This window comes from Diospyros lotus, chromosome 11 (assembly GCF_014633365.1).
Source record: "Diospyros lotus cultivar Yz01 chromosome 11, ASM1463336v1, whole genome shotgun sequence".
Taxonomy (NCBI): Eukaryota; Viridiplantae; Streptophyta; class Magnoliopsida; order Ericales; family Ebenaceae; genus Diospyros; species Diospyros lotus.
Genome location: NC_068348.1, coordinates 17818784 through 17829738, shown reverse-complemented (window position 1 = coordinate 17829738; position 10955 = coordinate 17818784). Strand labels below are relative to the sequence as shown.

The 10955-nt window shown below is 37.3% G+C and overlaps 1 protein-coding gene across 1 annotated transcript; it reads right to left on the bottom strand.

Moving 5' to 3' along the window:
• Positions 1-255: 255 nt before the first annotated feature.
• On the bottom strand, positions 256-3513 carry LOC127812546 (putative glucuronosyltransferase PGSIP8). Its single transcript, XM_052352964.1, has 5 exons — positions 3111-3513; positions 2106-2364; positions 1484-1685; positions 1223-1370; positions 256-1058 (listed from the first exon to the last, which is right to left on the bottom strand). The coding sequence occupies exons 1-5, from the start codon at positions 3359-3361 to the stop codon at positions 551-553; spliced, it is 1368 nt and encodes a 455-aa protein (XP_052208924.1). The 5' UTR covers positions 3362-3513; the 3' UTR covers positions 256-550.
• Between the last annotated feature and the right edge of the window lie 7442 nt (positions 3514-10955).

The following is a 10955-nucleotide window of genomic DNA, read 5'->3' as shown; positions in this document are numbered from 1 at the left end:
TCAATGTGTTAAGGGTTAAATAGTTTAGGGGCAACGTAATGGGTTTTGCAGATAAAAAAAGAGTCTAAATGACTTTGAAGTATAAGCCGTAATGCTTTTCCACAGCATTAAAGTTGTTGTTTTATAATTAGAAAGTGATTAGATATTCAACTTGTGATCAGCTCTTTATAATTAAAAACAATTAAAAGGTTCAAAAACAACCACTCATGAAAGTCTCATGCACTATGAATGAATCTCCATAGAATACAATTCAAGTAACAACAACAATAATATATTATCAAGTCATCAAGCTTTAATCCCAAGGGTCAACTATAAATAGAATACAATCAAAATAAATAGAAAAAAGAAAATTCTAAAACTCTGTTTATATAATCAAAGAATCAACATATATTGATCTGTAGATTCCACCCTTCTTCTAAGGATCCTTCTAATTAAGAATGCTTGTAGATGCTTGTACCCTTCTTCTAAGGATCCTTCTAATTAAGAATGTTTGTAGATGCTTGTACCCTTCTTCTAAGGATCCTTAAGCCAAAAACACTTTCCCCTACATTCATCCAACCTTACCAAGAAGGCTTCCCTTCTCAGTTGAAACTTGAAGGCATGCTATAACCTTAACCAAGGAAGCCCACACCAGCGGTGCACAACAAAAGGCATAGCCAAACACAGCCAGAGCTCTCACCACGCCATCTTGGTACCAAGGATTCGCCATGACCAGAAGCGCGCCAAGGATCCCGAGCCATGGTACTAAAACTGGCAGAAAAGGGAGAAAAAAGGCGTTCACTGCAACGGAAGCAAGTGCCAAAGCCCCTAGCATGTATAGGCTCCACCCGAGCAGAGGATGGATGGTGTGAGGAATGAGGAAGGCAGGGATGGTGTAGGCAGCAAGAATGGACCACATTGCTACCAACTTAAGGGCCGCAGCTTGTATTAAGGACATACTTTTGTCTGCTCGCCGGTAGCACAGTTTAAATAGGCCTGGGCGTGCTAGGCCTGCCATCGCCATTATTCCTAGGTAAAATACGGACTGGATCAACACAATTGGCATCTCTGCACTGTACCTGTGGATCGAGATTAAACCATGACCATATTAAAGCTTGTATTGTAAGCACTTTAGCAATATGCATGGTTAACTAGAAACCATTAATTCACTCTTCAATTTGTGTTTCTGTCAATTAATGTACGTATAGTTCAAGACATATATAAGAATGGTTCTCAGATTTACCCAAGAGTTTGGCGGCGTTGTTCGTGCCACTGGAGGCCTAGCGGTAGGGCAGGCCATGACCACCAGTACCATGGTTTCATCCATGGCGCGCCGGGGTAGGTAATCACGCTGTTAGGCCCGCAAGGTATGCTCCACCGGAGTTTCAGATCTGGTACCCATCCATCGAGAAGATCACACCACATTATTTTTAGCCTTAAACTAAAACCCAAATTAAACGACTATATGAAGTTAATTTGTGATTAAGAAAGTTGAGTTGGTTACAATAGTACGAGGCATCCATTTGGTATCCCAGAGGAAGTCTATATGTTCCTTGAAACCTGGAGCCATTAGCGGGTGGATGGAACATTGGCTGATCAAGCAAGAGTGGGAAGTAGCTTCCAATGAAACCCTGGTCTGCACCATCAGGGTTCTCTCTCCCAATCTCCAAGTCACGAAGCATGCCTTTGAACACCTCCATTGATGGCTGCAATTCCACATATCCATATACATGATCCCAATGAAAAATTATACAATGCAATACAAAGGCATCTTCAGTTCACGAGACCCCTTGCTTTGCCAGAGTCAGGTCTGGAGAAGGTTGTTTTTGTATGCGACCTTAACCTCAGTTTTCAAGTGGGCGGGCCGTTTTCGCTACAGCTAGCCTTAATTACTATTGCTAACAACAAAAAGAAAAAGAAAGCTTGGGTAATTAGTGTGAGATGTAAATCCCTTGCTTTGCCAGAGTCAGGTCTGGAGAAGGTTGTTTTTGTATGCGACCTTAACCTCAGTTTTCAAGTGGGTGGGCCGTTTTCGCTACAGCTAGCCTTAATTACTATTGCTAACAACAAAAAGAAAAAGAAAGCCTGGGTAATTAGTGTGAGATGTAAATGACGAGTATATATACCTGCAATACAAAGAGGCCAGTATGGAAGATGCAGGGGTTGATGAAGACAGCACAAAATTGGCCACATTGGAACAGCTCATCTGTGTTTTGGAGGAAGAGGTTATCGGAATCAAGCATTACCACCCTGTCATAGTCCACCAAGCTCCAAACGTAGAGTTTGTTCATGGTTAACTCGAATCTCTTGTCAAAATTAGCTTGCTTCTTGTATGGATTATTCAGATTCTCCACTCTCACAACCCTGGCCCCATCTTCCTGTTCCCTGAAACCTCAGAGCATAAATGTTGTTAAGCCAGATATGAAAGTTATTAAAATTCAAAAAATGGGCATCTCTAATAAACAAGATTCTTTGCTTAATTTTCTTGAGGATTGTGAGAGGATTGTTTTTATGTAATTTCACAAGTTAAACAAGTGATGTGGGGTGCAACTTAAATGACTTTTAAGTAAACATGTAATCCCGTAGTACTCAAAAGATTATAGAACATAATCCATTACACCAACCAAAGAAGGACAATGTGACTGGGTGAAAAGTTCATTCTACCCCAAAATTCAAAGGTCCTTTTTCGATATCATATTTACAAATCAACTAAGTCTTAAAAAGTTTAAATAAAGAAAGGTTGCATTACAAATGGGATAACCGGTAACCGATGCTAAACTTTATGATCGGATCAAAGATCATTTTTGAATATGTTAAAGATTATAAAGACAGTGATATGAGAATGTTTGATTATTGTTTGTTAATAAATTGAGATGAATATGTATATTGGAAGAAAGGGAGGGAGGGTGAAGGGTGAATATGTGAATGAGTATCGCAGGTCCTTTGCTTCACCATTACGGCTTAATGTGTGCATGCCCACTTGTTTGGTAATTACTAATTAATCTATTTGGGATCCACACTGTCTTTCCCTTGCGTCTAAAATTAATCTTGCTATTGCAGTGTTGTATGGGTAAGGTAGGTAGGTATACGTGATGTAAAATCAAACAAAAAACTAAAATAGAGAGACATACAGAGCGTGGAGCCACCGGCGAGGGACGTCGACGGAGGCAATGACGACGAGATCGGCGTCGGCGGCCAGCCTGGCGAGTGATCTGAGCATGACGCGGGTCGCCACATAGAACTCGTAGTCCCTTGGCGTCCCCATGTATATCATCGTCGCGTACGCGTTCCTGTGCCGCGGCCCTCCCTCCGCCGCGGCCGCCGCGGCCACAAGCACCGCCACCGCCACCACCACCACCATAGCTCCCAACTTCTCCCCCATCTCGTTTTGCTACTTAATCACCAGAAAAACCTCCTGCCGTTCCCCGCATGCATGAAAACAAAGAGACAAAGGAAGGTCTGCGCCGGAGTCGAGGCTTCCTTGGACAAAAATGAAAAATGCTGGCCTCTGGCGACACCAATTGGGGGGGGGGGGGGGGGGGGGGGGACAGAATGCAGTGTAGGATTGTTTTGTTTTGTTTTATAGTACGAGAGACTACGAGGAAGAGGCAGGCTATAGCAGCTCCAAAGAGGAAATATTCAAATAATCAGCAACCGTGGGATTTGAATTTTGTACTTGTCAATTTGGGTCGGCCGGGGGAGGTGTACTCCCACCCCCCATGCGATGCTCCTCACCGTCCGTTTTACTGGGGTCCCTCCATCCAACGGTCCAAAAGTAATCCTGAAACCGGGTTGGCGCTGAGCCACGCGTCCTTGTTTAAAGGTTATATTCGCGCCTGCAGCTCACCTGTCTATGTGTTGCGTGGCTTGACTCTTGATTTGGCCAATAACAATAAGTTGGATATATATTACTTGGATGGATAATGCTATATGAACAACTCTCTTAGACAACTTCCTCCAGCTATAGCATTGTGCACTTCCAACCCCCTTCAATCGCCAACTCAGGTTGCACACCTCCTGTCGTGGCCACGTCTTCCCATTCCTCCTTCTCTGACCCACACGGCCACCAGTAATTGCCACCTACGTATCCACATCTCAACTCATCAGCTTAATTAATTACACTTATTTTAATAAATCTATTTGTAAAATTAAGTGGTGTGTCCTTTTTAATTATCACATTTTACAACTTCTCACGTCTTAAAATACTAAACCCATATTTTTTTTTTTTTTGCCGTTTCATACCCTTTTTATTTTTTAATTTTTTAAAATAGTAAAAACGTATTTATTTTCGTATTTTTAATAACATATTTTTGGAATTTTTTTTATAAATAACAAAAAAATCATTTTAAATGTTTTCATCATAAACACAATCAAAATTTTTAAAATGCTACAGATAAAAGGATCACGTTTTTAGTAATTTCAAAACAAATACTCTAAACACAAAACTAGAAATGAATTCAAAACTCTAGTCTTTTAATTTTTACCAAATACATAACTGGATAAACCCTAAACACATAACTACATAATTGACAATTTTAATGTTATTTATCTTAAACACATTTTAGCTTAAATTAGAAATTTTTTAAGTAAAAAAGAGCGTTTAAGCTTTCCTCTCTTTTGAAAAGAAAGGATAAGCCCAAAACATTCATTTAGTGGAGCCGGAGAGGAGGAGAGATGAAAATAATATTAACAACTTGTATTCCACTTGTAGACAAGGACAGAAGGGACAATGAAAAGTACAAAAAGAGCCAAAACACAAACCAAAGTTACCAAACAACGTGCATGTTAAAAAAAATATATTAATTATTGAAAATAGAAAAAGAATAAGAACTTGGTAAGCCATAAAATATAACCACTAGCCGCTCAATAATAAATAGTTGAGTCAAATTCAACACATCTATTAACATGAGATATAGTATTAATTAGATGGATGGATGGAGTGTGTTTCACTGATGTTTTTTTTTTTGTGTGGTTTCTTTCAAGATTTTATTCCACTTTTAAGGTTAGAGATTAAAATAAAATTTACCTTTAAATTGTTGGTTTCATATTTGATTTACTTAAATTTGAAATGGATAATTATTTCATTAAATATAGAATGCATGAAAGTTTGAGAATATGGTCCCTTTAGATCTAAAAATAACATAACATTTTAGAGAGAAAGAGAGAAAAGGGGAAGGGAAAGGGATCATCTTTGAGTCATTGTCGGATAGCTGTTGAAAAACTTGTTAGATCCACGATGACCCTTAATGCGTTTTAAAGGTGAGAGATGAAAATACGAAAGAATGAGAAAGATATATATATATATATATGATAAAATAATTATTTTTTTATTTTATATTAATCTATGGGAGTTATTTTTTAAACCATAGGAATAGATGGTAGGTACAATTTAGAAAAATCTCAAGAATAATGTATGAATTTTTTTTATAATAAATTAATACAAAAACAAATGGACATAATAGAATTTTCAAAAGAAGAATGCCATAACCTAATACACACACACACGTAGATGGCCTAAAAGTTATTATAGCATGTTGTTGTTAGTAAAAAGTCAGCAACGGATACATATCTTAATTAATGACAGAATATATTGGTTTTATTACTTAATTAGTGGTAGCTACGCGATAGGTTGAGGCTCCATCTGATCCACAGCATCTCGTGACGGTTGCTTTGTTTGGTTTTTTATTAGCTTCTTGGCTGAGTTCAACGCTCCAACAAAAAGATAAAGAAAAGAAAAGAAAAGCCCGCATGAGTAGCTCAGCTTGTCACAGTTAGGGGCACAAAGTGTCTCTAAGGTGAAGTTTGGGACAAGAACCAAGAATCGAGTCTTACCAGTGGCAATGTGGGAGCAATCTCTCAAAATAAGGGGAACTTCTTGTGTGCAATGAGCACTGGTCTAGTCAGTGTGTCCAGCTGAGTCACCATGATTAACCTCCTCATATTTTGTTGGGTCGGGTATGGGGTGCCTGGGATGAGCGATTCACCTTTTAAGAAAAGAAAAGAAAAGAAAAGAAAAGAAAAGAAAGGTTGAATGATTATTAATTTATTGTAAACACAGACAGACACCACCATGAATTAATAATATATATGTATGGAGATTTAAGGGGGGCGGTGGGCGTGGGTTAGTTGGCGTCAATGCGTGCTCTGCGAACCATAGGTTACACTCCACAGCGGCGACTAATGTGGCCCTTCCGTATAGGTCGCATTCGGTCTATGGGGGTAGTACGTACGTACTTAGTGATAACCTTTGTTACTTACACATCATTTTCAAGAAAATAAATAAATACGCCAATACATTAATCACAACATTCTCATCTATTTCCACATTTTCTCTCTTAATCCCATCTTTTTCAACAATACCTATAAATCTATATTGGATAATCTGCATTCAGGTCCTTGTAATTTAAAAATAGCTATAAAAGGTCTCGTGCTTTGCATTTTTTCTCTTAGCCACCCATTTCGTCATTAACATTGTTAATTAAACTTAATTTAACTAAAACTAAGAAATATGCAAAAATTAAACAAAAATGTTGTCGGTCTCTTGCAACAATCAACGATGGTTTCTATTGGCTGTTTCTTCTTCCACTCGTAGGACCTTATTGTCGGGTGCCATTATTTACTACCACCATCATGCCTCTCTATCATGCATCTTTGTCTTGCCTTGTCCAAATTGAAATTGGTCTCAATAGTCTTTGGCCATTGTAGATTTAGGGAAGGGGAAAAAGAAGTTGATTTGGGAAGGTCTATTTCTCTAAATCTAGAACCCATTGTGACTATGGGATCTTAGATCTAAAATCGTTTCACTACTCATTGTTGCTAATAACAGTTGAAAAATGTGATCCTCACTGATCCCTATTGAAAAATCAGAAAGACTTGCTAACTACCCTAATTCACTATTGAGTCATTGAAGAAGACACAATGAAAAAGATGTCAATTGTAATGACTTGGAGGAGATATGCCAGAGATTGCAAAGGAAAATGAGACATTCTTTACATAGAAGCCACTACCAACCATTATAGAAGTTCGCACTGAGACTACCAATCTCTTTTTCCTCATCCACTTTCAGTCGATGAAGGTTTAGTTGTTGGAACCCATCATCAAGCACGATCCTATATATTTCTTAATTTTATATTTTGGTTAATGTTAATTTTAATTAAAATTCAATTAGTGTAAGTTTAACTTTATTAGGTTTATTAATTTAATTTTATTAGTTCAATTTAATTAACATTACTACTGACGTAAAGGGTGTCTAAATAACAATACAAACTATAGGAACTCTTAAAGTTATTTTTAAACTATAAAGATATTTGTGCAAATAGTCTAAACCACAAGATGTCTAAGTGCAATTTACCCAATCTATATATTGATGGTCATTAGACCTTTATTAGAGTAAGGAGATAATATGGTAACATATGAAGTTATTTGTCACTATATGTTATCTTTTATCCATGAAAAGAGAGAGTTTGTCATTATAGGTCCTCTTTTACTAACCAACAAAGAAAGGTTAATGCTATATATCATATTTTATTGATAGACAAAGAGAATTCATCATTATATGCCTTTACGGAAAGATCCATTAGATAACGAACTATTGGGTCTAAGTTATCTTTGGCGATTAATCAACAATTCAAAGTATTTTTTTGCATATTCTTGATAAACCAGCCTTTATATGTAGATGTAAGAGGATTTGTTTGGGAAGTAAAAAGTTCTTTTGACATCTCTTCATCTGCAAATAATTCTTGATGTTAAAACATAGAGACAAAGGGTTGGTCTTTGAATGGGAAAAAGAGTGGATTTGCAAGGTCCCAAATGAAATGGCTTATTCAAAAAAATCCTTGTTCTTTGGAAGATCTATCTCATGTCTGGTATTACATAGTTCCACTTTGCCCTCACATATAGGTAGTAAAAGAGCACTTATGCCCCAATACTGGGGCCTTATGATGAAGGGCCCAACCCAATAGGGGCAACAAACCCCCTACTTCAAGCACACCTCTATATTTATTGATGGAAATAGGCCATCTATTAACCAGATGAGCAACTCTTGTAGATCATTTGTTTTTTTGTTTTTTTTTTTTTTAGTGAAAGTTAAAGGACTTTAGATTCTTATTGTCAATTGTTTGATGAATCTAGTCAAGCATTTTTCATCTTTTAATAAGAATTTTCATCTTTTAATAAGAAACAACAATGCCAATTGTTTCATTAATTTGGTTGATATTTTTAAATTTAAGCATATTGAATGTCTATCTCCAAAAAAATCAATCAACAATTTTATACATTCACTCTAACCATAATTTTGTTTATAATTCATTTATAGAACTCGGTTGATAGTTTTGCTTTTATTTTTTGCTTGGTGACAACTTCATGCATTCACTCTGATCATAATTTTGTTTATTGTTTGTTATAGAACTCGATTGGTTGTTTTGCCTTTATTTTGCAAAATTTGTTGAAAGTAACATATGACTATGATATTTATTTAGTCATGGAACCAAAATTCATCTATTCGACCCTTACATTCATACACAACATCATAACTATTGAAACTATAATCCTTTTCCAACAATTTCTAAAAAGTCAAAAAGATCATGATATGTCTAGCTAAAGATAGATATTAGCTAATTAAATCTAAGAAATTTAGACTTTGTTCTAGAACTTTGTGTATTAATATCCAAATATTTATCTTAAATATCTATATATTTGTACTAAATGTTGGTTTAAGTTGTAACAACCCGATATCTTGGGGAAAGAAGTAAATGGGAAAGAGTAAACTAGTTAGTTCTATGTTAGTTTAATTGCGGCTTGCTAGCTAATCGTGGGTTAGGTGGGGAGGCCACATGAGGTGTTTGATGGTTAAAGAAGCTAAATGGATGTGGAGTAATCGAAGGCAAAGATGTTGAGTATCAGGGGTCCTAGTTAGAGGTGTTGGGAGGTAGGTTGCTAGGGATGTTGGAGGAAATTAGGATCGGTCAATCGATAGATGAAGGGTAGGCTGTCAACAGATTGGTGGGAAGGATTTTGTCGGTCGACAGATGGGAGTGATTTGTCGATAGATTGTAAGGAAATGGAGGAATCTGTTGACAGATGGAAGTGGACTTATCATAGATTGGAAATGATGGTTTCTGGTAATTGATAAATGTCTTCAAAACTATCAATTGATTGTGGCTGGGCACAATGTTTTAGGCCATTGGATATATAAATCGATGGGGGAGAAGCTTGGGGAAGGTAGGAAAGGGGCGAGAGGCTATTGGAGTCTTATAGAAGCTGTCCTCAAGCTTGGATCAAGAGTGGAGTATAGAAAGGCAAGTTCTGCTTCCTCTTCCTTTTTGTGTAAGAGGCAAGTTCCTTTTGCTCCTTTGCTCTTTCTTTCTTAATATAGCAAATTCCTTTTGTTGTTGTTGTTGTTGTTGTTGTTATTCTTCTTCTTCTTTTCATATGCAAATTCATTTCCTTCTATTCTTTTAAGAGGCAAGATCCTTTATTTTATACCATTTGGTGGATGTAAGTTCTTGTTTCTCCATCTTGTTATAATCCTAAGATATCTCTATTTGGGAGACTTTAGGCAAGAAGACCTTGTTTTGGTGTGAGGGGCTTGTGTTTGTTGGTTACCTAAAAAGTTTGTAAATCTCTCTTGTTTCTCGTTGTTTCGAGTCGGTTTCTTTTTAAGCCTCAAATAAGGTCTTGAGTAGGGATGGCAATTGCAACTGAAACCGTGGGGAACCGAACCGAAACCAAACCGGTCAACGCGGTTAAAAATCGTTTGACTGGGTAATGGTTTGGTTCTGGGAAAAATCGAACACTGTTTCAATGGGTATGGTTTGGTTATGGTTTTCACTAAAACCAAACCAAAACCCGAACCGAAACCGAACCGAACCGAATATATATATAATATAATATGTATATATAATATATATTATATACAACCCCGCCTACCTGAGCCCAGCCCACCTGAGGCTAGCTCACCCCAGCCCAATTGCCTTGCTTGCAAACCCTTCTCCCCTTCTCTTCTCCTTCCTCTCTCAACCTCACTCTCACTCTCTCTCACCCTCGCTGCCTCTCGCTCGTCCGCCCGCCCTCGCCCTTGCTCTCTGCATGTCTCTTGCTCTCTCTCGCCCTCGCTGGATCTTTCTTGCTCTTTCTAGGGCTTGGCCCCTGGTCTCGCTTGCCCTCAATCTCTCTCACCTTTTCTGCCTCATTTCTCTTGCTCCTCCGCGCGAGCTTGCCAATCGCCCTCACTCTCTGCATCTCTCTTGCTCTCGCTAGGGCTCGACCCCTCTTACTCTCGCTCGCCCTCGATCTCTCTCACCCTCGCTGCCTCTCGCTCTCTACCTCATCTCTCTTCATATTAATTTATTTTTTATATTTATAATTTTGTTAGATGGAGTTGGCTCATTCATTTCAAATGGATATGCATCAATTTACGAAGAATATATTAATGTTGTTGATGAAGGTATTAACTTTCGTAGCTAATTTTTTTTAGCTTAAATTACAATTTAATCATGCACATATTAATTTATTGATCTTAACAATTGTAGGTTTGGAAATGTGATTTTATATCCAATAAGTTTTGTAACTTTATGCAAGAATAAGGTAACTTTATTAGAATTTATCTTTGTTTGTTGTGAAATTATCAAAAAAATTTATGAATGCTATTTGTCTTTGTTTGTTGATATGGATTAAACTAAAAAAATTATGGTTAAACCGAACCCGAACCAAAACTGAATGGTTTGGTTATGGTTTTAAATTTTTAAAACCAAATGGGTAATGGTTTGGTTTTGGTTTTAGTAATTTAAGTTTGGTTTGGTTATGGTTTTGGCAAAAACCGAAACCAAACCGAACCATTGCCAACCCTAGTCTTGAGTCACCCTATATTTCTTGGAAATGATGATTTTGTTGGCTAAGGTTAAGATCATGCAAGAGTTTGTTGTATTTTGCATGTATTTAGGCTTGTTGTAGACTTCCTTCATTGCTGTCTGTTGACC